Source organism: Arachis hypogaea, chromosome 6, assembly GCF_003086295.3.
Source record: "Arachis hypogaea cultivar Tifrunner chromosome 6, arahy.Tifrunner.gnm2.J5K5, whole genome shotgun sequence".
NCBI classification, from domain to species: Eukaryota; Viridiplantae; Streptophyta; class Magnoliopsida; order Fabales; family Fabaceae; genus Arachis; species Arachis hypogaea.
This window is the reverse complement of record NC_092041.1, coordinates 103,390,083-103,408,883: the sequence shown is the minus strand read 5'-3', so window position 1 is coordinate 103,408,883 and position 18,801 is coordinate 103,390,083. Positions and strand designations below refer to the sequence as shown.

The 18,801-nt window shown below is 34.3% G+C and overlaps 1 protein-coding gene across 1 annotated transcript; it reads left to right on the top strand.

The window, feature by feature from the left end:
• Window positions 1–460: 460 nt before the first annotated feature.
• LOC112697239 (lysine histidine transporter 1) lies at window positions 461–5,421 on the top strand. The gene is made up of 6 exons (XM_025750330.3): window positions 461–815; window positions 3,515–3,672; window positions 3,755–4,638; window positions 4,712–4,803; window positions 4,895–4,963; window positions 5,046–5,421. The coding sequence occupies exons 1-6, from the start codon at window positions 762–764 to the stop codon at window positions 5,142–5,144; spliced, it is 1,356 nt and encodes a 451-aa protein (XP_025606115.1). The 5' UTR covers window positions 461–761; the 3' UTR covers window positions 5,145–5,421.
• The last annotated feature ends 13,380 nt before the right edge of the window (window positions 5,422–18,801 follow it).

The window sequence follows — 18,801 nt, the reverse complement described above, 5'->3', positions numbered from 1 at the left end:
AAAAAAATTCTTTCTGAATTTAAATTATAATATATTAATAATTAAATATATTAAATCTGAAACAAAAATTTAAAATTAAAATTAAAATTTTAAATTTTAATTTTATTTAATTTATATTTTAAATATGTATTTAATTTTAAAAAGATACTAAATCTATTTATAATTTTAGATGTGCTTGTTTTATTTTTTAATTTTGGATATTTTTTATTAATTTTTAAATATTTCTCATAATAATTTAAATTTATTTTCTTTTATAAAATAACAAGTTCAAAAGAAAAGGTTAATTAACTCCTATTTAGTTACCTAATAGAATTGAATATCAAAATATAATTACTTAAGAAAATAACGTTAAAAAGATATTGAAGATTATCCTTTAGCAACTTAAAAATAAACAAATTAATCTGTTAAAGAAGCAGAGATAAGTGGCTATTTAGCATTACTTAAATTCCCCTTTAAAGTTAATAATATGTGATGTTCATATTAAGTGTAGACTTTGAATTAATTAAAGATTATTAAGAAATTCTTCAAAAACTCTGGGCCCACTATCTTATTCCTCTCTATAAGATATGATCACACTTTCTCTATTTATATAGAAAGACAGAGTGATCGTATAACTCTACATTCAAGTTTGGCAGGCACTTCCTACTTCATATTATTAGAAACCCACCCTCAAAGATTTCTATATCCTAATTATTATCACATCATTATTCCTCTGCCTTCCATAGTTCCATTCTCCACTCAGTTCTCAATTCTGATTAGTCATGGGAACTCAAGGACCAACTGAACTCAACTCTCATACTAATGGCTCTGGCTCTGTAAGTCTCTGTCTTTATCTATCTTTTTGTATATTATTTTTATCATTATTGTATTTGCAATAAATAAATTTTTGTTTCTGCCAAAACATGAATATGAATTTGATCATGAACAGAGAATAGAATTATTACTATTTAAATCGTTAAAATAAATCCTTTATTCACCATATTTTTTTCTTGAATCTTGTTGTGGCTTCTTGTCCTGTTTCTCATTTATTGTTTTATCCCAAACACAATGCTGTTGAAGTCTCTTTCTTCCTTCTTCCTTTATCTCTTTCTTTTCTGAAAAATCGCAAGAAATCATGAGAATTTTGCGGAATAATAAACGTCCTTCTTGATTGTTTTATTTTCTTTTAGTGACGACTTAAGAGTTAAGAGTCTTGACGAAGTCACGTGACAAAGGGTTAAATTGAAACTTGACAGCACAGAGTCTTTAACTCTTCGTTACCTCTTATAATAAGAAGAATTAGCTGGAATACTCGAATAGAAGCAATAATGGCAGATAATGGGAACTTGCTCATGTTTGACTTTTGATATTTGACCCTAATAATTTAATTCCTATCCGGTAAAAATATAATAAGATAAAAATACTATGTATGCTTTTCGTTAATCCAGCCTTATTTTACGGTTCCACATGGTTTCATACAGAATAAATCGCTAACAGACCTCCATTGATAATAAATTGCAGGACACGTAGTTTCCGTTAAAAGCACATTTTAATATTTTTCAGAAAATATAATTCACAATATTTATAGGTTAAATACACACTTGAGTACTTGAATAATATTTTAATTTTTCTTAAATATAATAATGAATCAACTAGCATAGGTAGATGATGTAATCCTAATGTGTATTTTTATGCAGTCTTAATCTGTACCTTAGTGGTACTATTTTGGTTTGTTAGGAGATAATTTTAATTTGCGTTGTTTGGGTGTTTTGAGAATTGGTCAAATTTCATAATTTATCGTGTGCAATTATGTATAATATAGTTTAAGCCTTTGCGGCTAGCTAAAAGCATTTGAAGAAGCTTTTCTTTTCATATGCTTTGTTTAACTTGCTAAAAAGCATTTCACATGGATGAATGGATGTGTCATGTACAGTCTTGCATCTATATTATATTATAAGTTTAATTTGTATGTTGGTTCCTATAATTTTACTAGTTTTTTAATTAATTTTTTTATATTTTTTAGATAAATTTTTATATTATTTTTAATTTTATAATTAAGTTATTTTTATATTAAAAATATTAAATTAATAAAATATTTTTTAAAAAAATATATACGATTAAAGATTTAATTAAATTTTTAATTATAAATATTTTTAATTTATAAAAAATATTTAGTTAATTTTAATATTTTTTATGTTAAAAAATATTTAATTGTAAAATTTAAAACTGTGTAGATCGTAAAAAATTAATTAAAAAATATAAAAATTTAATTGTAAATTTAATAAAATTATGAAAATCAATAAAATTATTAAATTTATATTATATTTATTGTTGAGCTAAGTTTTTTTTATTCCTTGTCTTTCAAAACATAAATTAGTAATTCTAAAAGTCAAGGAAAAACTATTTTGGTAAAATCTTTAATTTCTTTCTGAATTTGAATTCAGAGGATATTATCCATGTACCTGCAATCTGCAGATCACACACTCAGTGCCAAGAACTAAATTTCAAACACCGACGTAACAAGCGCGTGGAATTTTGTTTAATAATTCACCTTTTTTTTTTATTTCGGATTTTAACTTTGACTATTTCCTGACGTAGATATTCTGACTTGTATTCAGTGTGTCTAAGTCTCAACATTTATTGTCCTACACAACTTGATTTTGCGAAGCAAGTTGGTGACACTGTGCATTGTTTTGTTAATTGTTAGTTTGTAAGGTATCTTTATCACCCACTACGTTAACAAATCACTCTTGCGTGATTCTGGATCCCGTTGACTTTTCCCCGGCAACTATATTTATAATCCTAAAATAATATTCTCATTTAATTATTTTTCAGATTTTAGGTTTGTTAAAAAATTTAGGTTAGATGAGTTTTTTTTCTGTTATATAAAATATTTCGCTATACAAAATAATGTCATATTTTAGTATAAAATAATAAATTTGATGAATTGTGCTAGTGATTCATTTTATTGTTTTAGAAAATGGTGTGATAATAAATTAAGTTGTTGATGGCTATATTAGAAATAATTTAAAAAATTGTTTTTGTTTGTATTTTTTTTTTCTATTTTTAGTTTGTCTTGTATGGGTTGCGTGTTTCACTTAGTATGTTGAGTTTTATCTTTTAAAAAAAATTATTGTTATTGTTGTTGTTGTTTTGAGACGTTAATTTTGATATGTTTATAATGTAGCTAAATAATAACACAAGAAACTGTCATCATGAGTTTTAAAGTTCATTTTATACATGTGTTAACCGTGATTGTGAAATGCATGCACATAAGTCATGACAAGAAAAAGACATACACGCACCACTAGTAGCATGCAAGAGATACAACTAACCTTTTTATATTGCACTTTTTATCAATTAGTTAGGAGGGACCGGATCTATGCATTTTCCACCACTTTTTGGACACTTCTTCTTTTAATATTATTTTTTTATAACTAAACAAATTTATGTATGTATTATCCTTTTATTTACAAGTCAAAAACAGAATTCAATACAAACTTATTTTCTATGGTCTCCATCTTTGTTGAAATAGGTTGATGGGAAGACAGAGAGAGAGAAGGCAATTGAAGCGTGGCTGCCAATAACTTCTTCCAGAAATGCAAAATGGTGGTACTCGGCTTTTCACAATGTCACAGCCATGGTGGGAGCTGGTGTTCTCAGTCTTCCTTATGCCATGTCCGAACTTGGATGGTATACATTTATCTTTGTACATATACTCGTCTGCATGCCATTGAACCCATAACTCTGATTATTTTGTACACGTTTTTTTCAGGGGTCCTGGTGTGACTGTACTTGTTCTATCATGGATCATTACCCTGTACACCCTATGGCAAATGGTTGAGATGCATGAAATGGTTCCAGGGAAACGTTTCGACAGGTACCATGAATTGGGTCAATACGCATTCGGCGAAAAGCTTGGTCTTTATATTGTGGTGCCTCAACAGCTTATAGTTGAAGTTGGTGTGAACATAGTGTACATGGTTACTGGAGGCAAATCACTACAGAAGTTCCATAATACTGTTTGTTCGGATTGCAAAAAGATCAAGTTGACTTTCTTCATTATGATTTTTGCCTCTGTTCACTTTGTGTTGTCTCATCTCCCCAATTTCAACTCAATCTCTGGTGTGTCCTTGGCAGCAGCTGTCATGTCCTTAAGTTACTCCACCATTGCATGGGCAGCTTCAGCTCACAAGGGGGTTCAAGAAAATGTGGAGTATGGGTACAAATCTTCAAGCAGAGTAGGAACAGTGTTCGGGTTCTTCAACGCCCTGGGTGACGTGGCGTTCGCCTACGCCGGCCACAACGTGGTGTTGGAAATCCAGGCAACGATTCCGTCGACGCCGGAAAAACCATCCAAGGGTCCAATGTGGAGAGGAGTGGTTGTTGCTTACATAGTTGTGGCTTTGTGCTACTTCCCTGTGGCTCTTGTTGGCTATTGGATGTTTGGAAATGGTGTTGCCGACAACATCCTCATCTCTTTGGAGAAACCCAAGTGGCTTATTGCTATGGCCAACATGTTTGTTGTTGTCCATGTTATTGGAAGTTATCAGATCTATGCCATGCCCGTGTTTGACATGATTGAAACTGTCATGGTCAAGAAACTCAATTTCAAACCAAGCCGAATTCTTCGTTTTATTGTTCGCAATGTGTATGTTGGTAAGTAACAAATTAAACACTTGTTCTTTCTTTTCAATGAAATTCCTGTGCTTTGACCATTCATCTTTTTCAGCATTCACCATGTTCATTGCTATCACCTTCCCATTTTTCGGGGGTCTCCTTGGATTTTTCGGAGGTTTCGCCTTTGCTCCAACAACCTACTTTGTAAGTAGTAATAATAAAAAATGTAAATTAATTAAGAGTCATTTTTTATTTTTTGCTTAATTTTTGTTCCTTTTCTTATCTAAATTTTCAGCTCCCCTGCATCATGTGGCTAGCGATCTACAAACCAAAGAAATTTGGCTTGTCCTGGTGGGCTAACTGGGTATGTTTTGTGTACATGAATTTCATCCATTAAAATTTCACCTTAATTTTAAGGAAGTCTTATATTTCTTCATCGATTACAGATTTGCATTGTGCTTGGCCTATGTTTAATGATTTTATCACCTATTGGAGGATTGAGGCAAATCATACTGGATGCCAAGAGCTACAAGTTCTACTCTTAAACTAATTCCTGTTGAATCAATGAAGATTTGAAGATATAGTTGAAAGTATGACAAGTGAATACATTATTCCTGGAACATATTACTGGACCATTATGCAGCAAATTTTCTAGATAATATTGGTTTATTTTCACTTATGAATGTAAATTATGGGTTTTCTCTTTGATTATGGGTGAAACTGTCTTAATGTTTATTCGCTATTGCTTACCATTTTGTTGTTCTTCAAATTAAAATGGTCATTGATAAAATAAATTTATCAGTAACGATTTCTTTGAGTAAATACATGCGGCTAAATGTTGGTACCACTCATAGGGAATGAATATGTCTCGACTTTAGAGGAGTTTGTTTAACATTTCTATCCGATTCTTATTTATGATTCATTTATCATTAAAAAAAAAACTTTACGTTATTTTTTGTACCATAAATAATAAGAATTAAAGATGTTCATGACTTTTTCAATAGAAAAACAAACTTTAATCTTAAATTCTTTTTTTTTTGTTTAGTAATCTTTAATTCTTTATTGTGATCTAACAGGTTCTTGCACATAGTTGATTTTTATATAACAACTGAATTATACAAAATTTTCTTTCTTGAATTAAATCTGACAAAAAAAAATGAGTGATGTTATATATATAAGTCTTTTTGGTATACAAGTTTATATAAGTTGGGCCAAATCCAACAAAAACAATTCTTAATTTACATTGCGTGTAAACACGCGCTTCCCTAACTCTTGAATAGCGCAAATGGTTCTTCTTTCTCAATTAAAACCGTAACGCTCAAAATTCAAACAAGGATCAAAATCGTCGCGAAAATTGAAGGAAGTTGAGAAACTAAATTCGAAAAGAATTATGAGAAAATGAAATAAGAAGATGAAGAAGAAGAAGCAGCAGAAGCAGAAGATGAGGAGAAAGAAGAGGAAGAGTTTTGAATTAGGGATAAGTATGATTTTGGTCCCTAACGTAAAGGCTGAAAATTTATTTCGTCCCCGGCCTTTTTTTCGCTACAAAATGGTCCCCAAGGTTTCAGTTTGTTTTAAAACCGTCATTTGGACCAAAATGCCCCTATCCCTTCTTCCCTAAAATCATGCAAAGCACCAGCAGAAACACAAGCATAAGCACCACCACCACCACCACCCACCACCTACCATCATCATCATCATCATCATCATCATCATCATCATCATATGGAATCATAAGAACTGAGAACCAGAACCACCACCACCCCCATCACCCACTGCCACTCCATCACCATTTGCATCACACCAAGCAAAACTCAGAAAATCAACATCATCATCGTCATCCTCATTAGAACCCAGAACTCAGATCTAGAACTTAAACTCAGACAAATAAAAACTCAACTCAGAAAATCATCATAATCATCAAGAACCCAGAATCAGCAACAACAATACTCCAAATTCAAATTTCACAAAAAATCCAATTCACATAATTCGCAGAAGAAGAAAAAGAAGCGGTGGGCAGCGGACGGCGGTGCGGTCGGCGGTAAGAAGAAGAAGCGGCGGGTATGGCAGTGGTGAAGCAGGGGAGGGAAAGCAGGGATGCTCGCTGGCGGTGGTGAAGAAGAAGAAGCGGCGGGTATGGCTGTGGTGAAGCAGGGGAGAGGAAGCAGGGATGCTCGCTGGCGGTGGTGAAGCAGGAGAGGCTGCGGCAGGCGGTGGTGCGGCGGGTATGGCAGAAGAAGAAGAAGAGGAAGAAGAAGAGGCGGCGACGGGCGGTGCTGCGGCGGGTATGGCGGAAGAAGAAGAAGAAGAAGAGGCGGCGGCGGCGGCGGACGGACAGTGGCGGTGCGGCGGTGAGCTCGTCCCCCTTCTCTCTCCTCTCCTCCCTCCCCCCTTCTCGCGCCCCACCCCCCTTTCTTTCTCTCCCCACTCCCTTCTTTGTACCCTTTCTTTCCTCTTTTTTTTTTATTTATTTTATATTTATTTTATTTTATTTTATAATTTTTTTAATGAGAAGTAATTTGATAATAAAAAATAAAATTAGTAAAAAGGACGATTTTAAAACAAATTGAAACCTTGGGGACCATTTTGTAGCGAAAAAAGGGGCAGGGACAAAATAAATTTTCGGCCTCTACGTAAGGAACCAAAATCGTACTTATCCCTCAAAAATGAGGAAGAGTTTTGAATTATGAACTTATCAGTACATATACGCCGAAAATTCTTAAACAATACACTTAAATATATTTGTGTTACACCAAAATTTGCTGTAAATACAGAAAAATATTTTTTCTAATACTGCATTTTTTCCTTCTTCTTTTCTTTATTTCTTTCTTTCTTTTAGTTGAATGAATGTAAGTTCATCCTCTTCGAAATAATTTTACAGCATTATGTGTTTCTTCTTCTTATTGTTTGATTTTGATGAGGAAGAAGAGGAAGATAAAGAGTTTTTAATTATATAGAACTTATAAGTACAAAAACACTGAAAATTCTTAAATATCTTTGTGTTACACCAAAATTTGCTGCAAATACAGAAAAATATTTTTTCTAATGCTGTATGTATTTCTTTTTTTTATATCTTTTTTTTAGTTAAATGAATGTAAGTTCATCCTCTTCTAGTAATTTTGTAGCATCATATGTTTCTTCTTATTCCTTATTTGATTTTTTGTTTTTATTCTTGTTAAGAGAATAAAATAGGAAGAAACTTGAAAAGATAAAAAAAAAAGATGAATAAAAAAAAGAAGATGATGATGAAAAAGAAGAAGAAGAAGAAGCAAAAGATGAGGAGAGAGAAGAATAGTTTTGAATTATGCAAAACTTATCAGCACACATATACCAAAAATTCTTAAACAATATACTTAAATATCTTCGTGTTACATCAAAATTTGCTGTAAATACAGAAAAAATATTTTCTTTAATACAGAACTCTTACATTACATTCAATTCAAACCATCAACGTTGAACAATAATTTTCACAAACCAAAACAACATTGTTCACCTACAGAATCATAAACTACTAACGAAAACATTAACTAGAATCGAATCACACCCCAGCCACTTGATTCGATTCAAAATAATAATCAACTTCATTATGGTTCAATTGACAATCTGAACTTGAATTATTCATTATCTTCAACAACGAGATAACTGTTCAAAACTAATTTTAGAACTTGATTTCAAAAATGTAGAGAACGAACAAAGAGAAACACAGAAACGAAATTCTTTCGAACAGTTATATATCCGCGCGTTGATTGAAAAGTTAGTTAGATAGTGACGCGTGAGGTGAATTAAGTTAAAGAGACTTATATAAACTTGTATAGAATAATGATTTATATGCGGAGAATATTTGTTATTGTATATAGAAAATAAAATACAAAACCAATTGAAATTGTATAAAAAAGTAAAAGAATTGTATTTCACTAAAATTTTAGAAATAAATCCAATTATAATCTAATTATTTGGGTTTTTATCAATCTTGTGCTAGTTTTTGTTGTGTACTATCTATTCCATGATCTTCTTAGTTATGAATCTATTTAACAGTATTGCATATTATACTTGCAAGTAATTTTGTGATTAGAAGTAGATTTTGTGATGGATTGTTTTAATTGCCCAGCTTATGTTGTGACTCTTCTTTGGTTTTTAATTTACAGTTTACACGTTTCAATGTTTTTTTTTTAAATTATCTAAATTTATCTAACTCCAAAAGGCTTATAGTTTAACTAAATTTATCATTAGGATGTATGTGTTTATAGTTACATATTTTTAGAATTGATTTGATTTGAATATAATTGACTTGAAAATTAATTATTGTATTTTTGAATTCTTAATGTAAATAGAAATCGAATTAATTTACTAATCTACTCTATCTTTTGTTATTATTAGTCAATTATTTATTAGAGAAGAGGTGGTTGAAACTTGAAACTTAAAAAGTCAATCACACGCAGGGTCTTGCCAGGTACTCTATTGATTTAAAGTGGGAGTGGAGGACAACCACTTCTATGATCCAAAAGACACTGCAATAATAACTCTGCGTTTAGTTTACTTTCTTATTTTTAATATTTTTTATTTTTAAAATTTTGTAAAAAAAAATAAGAGATAAAAATATAAAATAAAATTTTAATATTTTTATTTTTTTATAAAATTTTGAAAAATAAAAAACACAAAAAATAAAAATACAAATTAAACACACCGTGACATTTCTGAGTGTTGTTTTCTTTGCAAATGCATTAGTCAGAAATAGGAGACTTACAAAGACTAAAACGAATCTCCAGTGTAATATAAGGCATTAAACTCATGTATTCTACTACTATTCTTATTGTATTTAATTTGTTTGTTTATATATATATTTGCCACTTATAATTAATATACTCTTATTGTTTAATAGTTTGCTTATATATTTTGTCAATATTCCGCGACTTCCGCGTTAGTCTTACAATTGTATATTGTCTATGAAACTGCTATGCTGTTTCCACGCAGTTTCAGTAACGACCTTCAACCGTGCTTCAGCTGCTAATTAAAAAAAAAAAATTGAACAACATACTTTATTATTTTTAATTATTATTTAGTGATTAACTTAATTTTTTTAATCTAATAATTCAACAACATATTTTTATCAACAGCATATTCTATAAATTTTTAAATATATTTTTGCCACTGTAAAGAAAAAGAACGTCAAAAATAATTGATAAGTTTTTTTACAATTTTTTTTAAACTTTTTTATTTGTTTATAGTTATTCTTGTTCCACTTATTATATTGAGCCCTCTTTATGTTAAAAAAAAAATCCTCTAACATCCCTTAAAAATAAAATAAAAACCGTGGAGTGATGGAAAGCTTGATAATAATTTGCTTTGTTAAAGTTATAATTATCATGCACCCAGACCACTCGTTATTAAACAATTGCTAGTGGTTAATAAACTGTCTTGAAAATGCATTGAATTTTTTTTCCTTCTTTAATTGTTATAATCCGAATTTAATTAATACATGAAAAAGAAAGATATTGTGAGAATTACAATAGTAATAACTCTTATAATTTAAATACGCACAAAAATAGAATAAAATTTTACAACTAAATAAAATATTTAACTAAGTCTAACTAAATTATTATAATCATTTTTCATATCCCTTTCTTTCGCGTCCTCCTTCATTTTTCTTTGCGTTCTTCCTTCTTCTCCACTAATGTTACTACTTCTTCTTTTTCTTCTCCTCTGCTTTCTCTTTTTCCCTCATCTTTCTCTTTTGTTATTGCCGTCATCACCACCACCACACCACAATTTCCATCTCCTCCTCCTCTTCCTTCTCTTTCTTTTCTCATTTGAATCTTTCCGATCTACTCCCACTACAAGAAAAACGATAAATACCGTCGGATTTGGCGTCAGGCCATCAGACATTAGCGGCGGATTTACCAGCAGATTTGACAATAAATTCGTCGGATAAAACGATTACCGTTGGATTTGGTTTTCTGATGGTAAATTTCCAGTAATAATTGAAGGGGAAAAAGGAAAAAGATACGCGATCATTACCGTCAAATTTACCGGCAGATTATCCACTAGTAATCCAAATTAGTGCAACGCTGCGTTTTGATCATTTGCAAAGCCTTACCGTCGGATTTATTCGTCGGTAAATCCGACGAAAATCTTGCCCTAAATTCGAATCGCGAACACTCTCCCTCTTCTTTTTTAAACTTCTCTCTCTCTCTCTCTCTCTCTCTCTCTCTCTCTCTCTCTCTCTCTCCCTCCCACAAACCACCTCTGGTAGCCCCTCCACCAACATCGACCACCACCAACAACGTTCAAAGACTATGTGGATGGACTTCTTGTGTCGCGTTGATCGCTGTCTTCGTCGCTCCTGCTGTCACTGCTGCCACCGTTGTCGTCATTGCTCCCTATGTCGCCGGAGTTACCTCTTTCTTCCCTCTAGGTACGTTGTCTTCCTCTTTCTTCCCCACTATAAGAAAAGCGTTGAGTACCGTCGGATTTACTGTGGGTAATGGTATCAAATTTGTAAGGTTATATAATTATCGGTAGATTTAAGTTTTCAACGGTAACTTTGTAAGTAAAATTTGGAGAAAAACAAAAATATATTGGCACGTCTTTTAGCGTCGGATTTACTGTCGAAAAAATTCGACGATAAACTAACTTAGTAAAACGATGTGTTTTGGTGACCTGCAATAGTTTACCGTCAGATTTTTCCAACGGTAACTGGAACGTAAATTAAAAGCGTGAACCCTCTTTTTCTCATTCAAATTTCACTCTCTCTTTGTCAATTCTTCCACTTTCCCCATTACCACCATCTGCCACCGTCGATACCACCACCATCACATCCCCTTCTCTGTCGCCCTCAACCTACCACCGAAGCCACCCTTCTTCTTCTTCTTCTCCCTTTTTACTCCTTTCTCCTCGTAGCACAGCACCACTCTCCCTATTCTCTCCTTGCCATTTCACCCTTTCTCTTCTCCGTTCTCGGAACCACCACACCACAGAACCACTATCATTGTGCTGTCGCTGCCTAGCTTCACCCATGTCCCAGTCTCCTAGTGAATTCCCCGTCCTTCTGCGCCATTGCAACCCCTCTCTTCCCTCTCCTCTGTTTCATCTGTTGCCCTGCGTCAAAATTTTTTTTATTAAACTCTGTTTTTCAAATTATGTTTAGTCAGTATTGGTTTATTAGTTTGGTTTTATATAGTTTAGTTAGATTTAATTTTTTGTTTTAGTGGATTTTAGGTTGTTAAGATAGGTTAGATATAATTTACTTGGTTCTAAGATTGCTGAAAGTGGTTGGATTGTCTGATTATGTTGATTCGCTATGTTACAACTGATTTCTGAGATATGGCTATTGGAATTGCTGGATTTTGCTTGATTGTTGCTTGTTTTGTGTTAATTATTGCTCGTTTGCTTGTTGATTTAAAATTGGGATTGTATATTGAAGCTTGGTAATGATTTTTGCTTGTTTGATATTTTGGCACACCAAGTCTTCGATAATATACCTCAAAGAGTTCTAGATGAAAATTTGGTTCAATCTTTAAAAATCAATGCTTGCTTTTATTTTATTAGTGTTGTTATGCATTGATGTGAATGTGAATATTTCTAATTTACCAAGTTTAGTTTGATATGATGGATTGCTTGAGATGCTATTTCTTATTAATTGAGTTTTGAATATATGTGTTATGTACAATTGCCATGCATGATTGGGTTATTTGAAAATTGAATTTCAATAACAAAATCACATACTCTAAAACTCTTCTTCTTTTGCATAATTTGAAGGTTATAGAGGCTTAGAGAATGGGGTTGAATTTATGGCCTTCTTTTACTTTAATGAATTACGCCTTTAATTACAAGCTTTTGCTTAGAATCTGTTTGAACTATGTAGCAAAAATTTTATGAGACAACTCCGTTTTGTCTCATAAGTATCAAAAAATAGAACTCAAAGAAAGAGTAGAAAAAGTAACACATGCATGTATCCTGGTTTAGTTGTCTTGTGCAACTACATCCAATCTCCACCACAACAGTGGTGAAAATTTTCATTATAGTTAAAGTATTACATACACCAATTCTTAGGATTCACTCAATCCTTTCTCTCTCAAGTTTTCATCTAAATTAACTTGGTTATACTAATTCCTAACTCTTTATTCTAAGTGCTAATCCAACTTAGAAAGGGGTACCTCACAGGTACAAGACACAAGACATAGGAAACAACCTAAAGAGATCTGAAATCACTCTAGGCTTTTCTCTCAAGTGTTTCACTCAACTTTTTGTCACTCATAGGCTTTTTCTTGATTTCTCTCTTTCAGTCTTTTACCTCTAAAAAAATTACAGAAAGATATACATTGAAAATGAAATACGGACTGTAAAATATGAAGGAGATTAATGCATCAATAACCTCTATTGCTATAAGTTGAACTGGATTCAGCTGACTCTGTTAGAGTTCTTTATCTTGCCAGTTTCTTTAACTTAGAAATCACTGTCCAAAGTTGATGAACTCTTCACAGAGAAAATTCTTCAGAACAAACTCAAAATTTGGTTCTCTCTCTTTATCTCTAGAAAATAAAATTTTCTTATTTGTACCTCTTTCAAAATTGTTGTCTCTTGATTTCTTCTGAGTCAACTCCTTGGACTTTGAATTTTGATAATTCATCCTTTCACTTTTTTCAATCAACCCCCTAAAATAGGGGATTTCAATTTTGATTTTCTTACTTGACCGAGGTCAACTGAGCAGCAAGGATTGTTGTTCAGTGGTAAGCCCCAAATCCACACCATTAAGAATGTTCTTTGGCTCCAAGTAACTTTGTGAACCATTGATTTACAGCAGCATAGATCAGAAATTTCTTTCTCCATTTATCCTAAAATGGTGTCGTAGAAAGTTGGAGAAAGAGTGAAGAAAATAAATTGCATGCAAATGGAAATAAATCACCTTTAACTTCTGACTAAGCTTAGCTCGATTTGATTTGGGTGATTAGACACTACCTTTTGAGTTTTACCTTTCTCTTTCTTTCGTCTTTGATGAAATGAGCAGGAAGAACGAAGCTCTCTCTCTCTCTCTCTCTCTCTCTCTCTCTCTCTCTCTCTCTCTCTCTCTCTGATTCTTACCAAAGCAAACATGTGAGCGTTGGCTTTGGAGAGTTTCAGCATGATGGAGTCTTCTTGAACTTGGGTTGGATTTGTTTCATTTAGCCCAAAGTTTTCTCTGGATTCTTTTTTATGGGCTTTGAGTATTGGAAGCCCACTAAATATCTTGTTTCTGTTTTTATTTGTTTGGGCTGCTGCAACTTTGATTTTGGCCTGCATCACTTAATCAAATGCAATCAAACCTAATTAGGTGTTTAACCCAATTCATCAATGTTTGTCGTCATCAATTAAGTTAGTTAGTTTCTTAGCTCAACATAATCCATTACATTATATCAATTCTTGATTGGACTAAGTGATTATTGAGCTTTTTGTTGCTTGTTTTCTTATTTTTTAACTCGCATATTGGTGCACGAAATTGCAATCACACTTTTGCAATCCCGCACAACTAACCAGCAAGTGTACTGGGTCGTCCAAGTAATACCTTGCGTGAGCAAGGGTCGATCCCACAGAGATTGTCGGCTTGAAGCAAGCTATGGTTATCTTGTAAATCTTAGTCAGGATATCAGAAATTATCAGGATTGATTGTGAAAAGCAAAAGAACATGAAATGATTACTTGTTTTGCAGTAATGGAGAATAGGTTGAGGTTTGGAGATGCTCCATCTTCTGAATCTCTGCTTTCCTACTGTCTTCTTCTTCAAACACGCAAGTCTCCTTCCATGGCAAGCTGTATGTAGGGTTTCACCGTTGTCAATGGCTACCTCCCATCCTCTCAGTGAAAGCGATTGCATATGCTCTGTCACAGCATAGCGGAATTCATCTGTCGGTTCTCAATCAGGCCGGAATAGAATCCAGTGATTCTTTTGCGTCTGTCACTAACGCCCCGCCTTCAGGAGATTGAAGCACGTCACAGTCATTCAATCATCGAATCCTACTCAGAATACCACAGACAAGGTTTAGACCTTCGGGATTCTCTTGAATGCCGCCATCAGTCCTAGCTTATACCACGAAGATTCCGATTAAAGAATCCAAGAGATAACTACTTAATCTAAGGTAGAACGGAGGTGATTGTCAGTCACACATTCATGATTGAGAATGATGATGATTGTCACAGATCATCACATTCATCCGGATTAAGAACAAGTATTATCTTAGAATGGAAGCAAGCATGATTGAATGAGAAACAGTAGTAATTGCATTAATCCATCAAGACACAGCAGAGCTCCTCACCCCCAACCATGGGGTTTAGAGACTCATGCCGTGGAAAGTACACAAAGAAAGGTGTAAAAGTGTCATGAGGTCATCCGGTCATAAGGTACAATGTCAAAAGATCCTATTAATAGTAAACTAGTAGCCTAGGGTGTACAGAAATGAGTAAATGACGTAAAAATCCACTTCTGGGTCCACTTGATATGTGCTTGGGCTGAGCAATGAAGCTTTTATGTGTAGAGACGTTTTCTGGAGTTAAACGCCAGTTCTCATGCCAGTTTGGGCGTTTAACTCCAAGTTTTATGCTTGTTCCGGCGTTTAACGCTGGAATTTCTGAGGCTGTTTTGCCACGCCGGTTTGGGCCATCAAATCTTGGGCAAAGTATGGACTATCATATATTGCTGGAAAGCCCAGGATGTCTACTTTCCAACGCCGTTGAGAACGCGCCAATTGGGCTTCTGTAGCTCCAAAAAATCCACTTCGAGTGCAGGGAGGTCAGAATCCAACAGCATCTGCAGTCCTTTTTGGTCTCGGAATCAGATTTTTGCTCAGGACCCTCAATTTCCACCAGAAAATACCTGAAATCACAGAAAAACACACAAACTCATAGTAAAGTCCAGAAAAGTGAATTTTAGCTAAAAACTAATAAAAATATACTAAAAACTAACTAGATCATACTAAAAACATACTAAAAACAATGCCAAAAAGCATACAAATTATCCGCTCATCACAACACCAAACTTAAATTGTTGCTTGTCCCCAAGCAACTGAAAATCAAAATAGGATAAAAAGAAGAGAATATACTATAGACTCCAAAATATCAAGGAAACATAGTTCCAATTAGATGAGCGGGACTAGTAGCTTTTTGCCTCCGAACAGTTTTGGTATCTCACTCTATCCCTTGAAGTTCAGAATGATTGGCATCTATAAGAACTCAGAACTCAGATAGTGTTATTGATTCTCTTAGTTGAGCATAATGATTCTTGAACATAGCTAGTGTATGAGTCTTGGCTGTGGCCCAAAGCATTCTGTCTTCCAGTATTACCACCGGATACATACATGCCACAGACACATAATTGAGTGAACCTTTTCAGATTGTGACTCAGCTTTGCTAAAGTCCCCAATTAGAGGTGTCCAGGGTTCTTAAGCACACTCTTGTTGCCTTGGATTACAACTTTATTTCTTTTCTTTTTCTCTTTTTTTTTTCGAATTTTTTTTTGTATCCACTGCTTTTTCTTACTTCAAGAATCAGTCTAATGATTTTAGATCCTCAATAACAGTTCTCTTTTTTCTCATTCTTTCAAGAGCCAACAATTTTAACATTCTCAAAACAACAAATTTAAGAGACATATGCACTGTTCAAGCATTCATTCAGAAAACAAAAAGTATTGTCACCACATCAAACTAATTCAACTAGTTTCAATGATAAATTTTGAAATCCTGTACTTCTTGTTCTTTTGTGATTAAAGCATTTTTCATTTAAGAGAGGTGATGGATTCATAGGACATTCATATCTTTAAGGCATAAAAATTCAATTTTATTAATTATGAATTAAAACAAGACTAAAAAAATAGATATAAAATGAAACTAAAAAAAAACGAAAAATAAAAACAAAACAAAGGAAGAAAAAAAAAACGCAAACATAGGCTCCTAATGATAGAGGTTTTCACAGAGTTAGGACTCAACAACCTTGATTTTGAGAAGTGGATGCTCCCTCAGCTTGAGAGGAGAACTTTTGGCGTTTCAATTCTTGGAGTTCACGCCCCTGCTTCTCTTGTTCCTTTAGCAATTTGCAGAGCATGCAGTTTTGATTCTGCTGTTCTTCCTTCAGTTGCTCCATAGTCTCTTGCAACTTGGTGATAGATGCTTCTAGGCTGGTCCAGTAGTCAATTCTTGGAAATTCAGGGAGGAATTCCTGCGCCCTCCTCTTGATAGAGTTGTCTTGCACTTGTCCTTCCATTGACTTCTTGGTGATTGGGTGTTCAATGGGTATGAACTCATCTACTCCCATCTTCACCCCAGCCTCTTTACAGAGCAAGGAGATCAAGCTTGGGTAAGCCAGTTTGGCTTCAGTGGAATTCTTGTTTGCAATTGTGTAGATCTCACAAGCAATCACATGATGAACCTCCACTTCTTTTCCAAGCATAATGCAATGAATCATCACTGCCCTCTTGATGGTGACCTCAGAACGGTTGCTAGTGGGCAATATGGAACGCCCAATAAAGTCTAGCCACCCTCTTGCAATTGGCTTGAGGTCTCCCCTCTTGAGTTGGTTTGGGACACCCTTTGAATTGGTTATCCACTTAGTCCCAGGGAGGCATATGTCCTCTAGAACTTGATCCAACCCTTTATCTACTCTCACCATCCTCCTATTGAAGGAGTCAGGATCATCTTGCAGTTGAGGTAGTTTGAAGATTTCTCTTATTTTGTCCAGATGGAAGTACATAACTTTCCCTCTGACCATGGTTCTGTAGGTATGGTAAGCAGTTCCAGTCATTCTCTGCTTATCTGTTAGCCACAGATTAGAGTAGAATTCCTGAACCATGTTCCTTCCAACCTTTATTTCAGGATTGGTCAGAACTTCCCATCCTCTGTTTCGAATTTGCTCTTGGATCTCCGGATATTCATCTTCTTTCAGATCAACTTTAACTTCCGGGATCACTGACCTCAGACCCATTATTTTGTGATAATGGTCTTCATGTTCTTTGGTTAAGAACTTCTCTTGATTCCAAAGATTCTTTGGATTAGTCTCTTTCTTTCCTCTTGAGTTGGTTTGTTTTCCCTTAGGAGCCATGATCTTGATGAATCTTGGCTTAGTGATCACGGAAAAGCACACCAAACTTAGAGGTTTTGCTTGTCCTCAAGCAAAAAGAGAAGAAAGAAGAAAAGAGAGAGAGAGAGAGAGGAAGAGGAAATTCGAATGGTGTGGTGGAAAGAGGAAGCCAAACACGAATTTATAAGGTGAGGGGGAGAGTTTTTTTCGAAAAAAAAAAGAGAGATTTGAAAGGAGATTTGAGGAGATATGGAAAGAAATTGAGAAAAGGGTGAGTATTTGAAGAAGATTTGGGATTAATTTGAAATAGATTTGAAGAATGGTTTTGATTTGTGAAGATTTGAAAGTGAACGATGAAAGGTTGAAGTGCATTTATGTAGAAGAGTATGGGTAAAAAGAGGAAAGTTTGAAAAAATTTGAGTTGAAAACAAAAATGTGGTCCCCCCACCTTTCTGGCGTTAAACGCCCAGAATGGCACTCATTCTGGCGTTTAACGCCCAATTGGCACCCCTTTTGGGCGTTTAACGCCCAGCCAGGTGCCCTGACTGGCGTTAAACGCCAGAAAGCCTTTATCACTGGGCGTTTTTCAAAACGCCCAGGATGCTGCACACCTGGCGTTAAACGCCCAGAATGGTGCCCATTCTGGCGTTTAACGCCCAAAATGGCACCATTCCTGGCGTTAAACGCCCAGAATGGTACCCATTCTGGCGTTTAACGCCCAAAATGCCCCTTACTGGCGTTTTTTCGCCTGTAAGCTCCTTTTCTCTGCTTTTTGAGCTGAATCCTTCTGTAACTCTGTGAATTCCTTCATTTTTGATATTTGCCTCTGTAAGAACTAATCATACAACCTACTAATGACTGGGTTGCCTCCCAGCAAGCGCTTCTTTACTGTCTTTAGCTGGACCTTCACTGAGAATCACTCAAGTCTCAGTTTTGAGCATTCCTGCTCAAAATTTCCTTCAAGATAGTGCTTGATTCTCTGTCCATTAACAATGAACTTCTTGTCAGAATCAATATCCTGAAGCTCAACATATCCATATGGTGACACTCCTGTAATCACATACGGACCCCTCCAACGGGATTTGAGTTTTCCTGGAAACAGTCTGAGCCTAGAGTTGAAGAGCAGAACTTTTTGTCCTGGCTCAAAGACTCTGGTTGACAACTT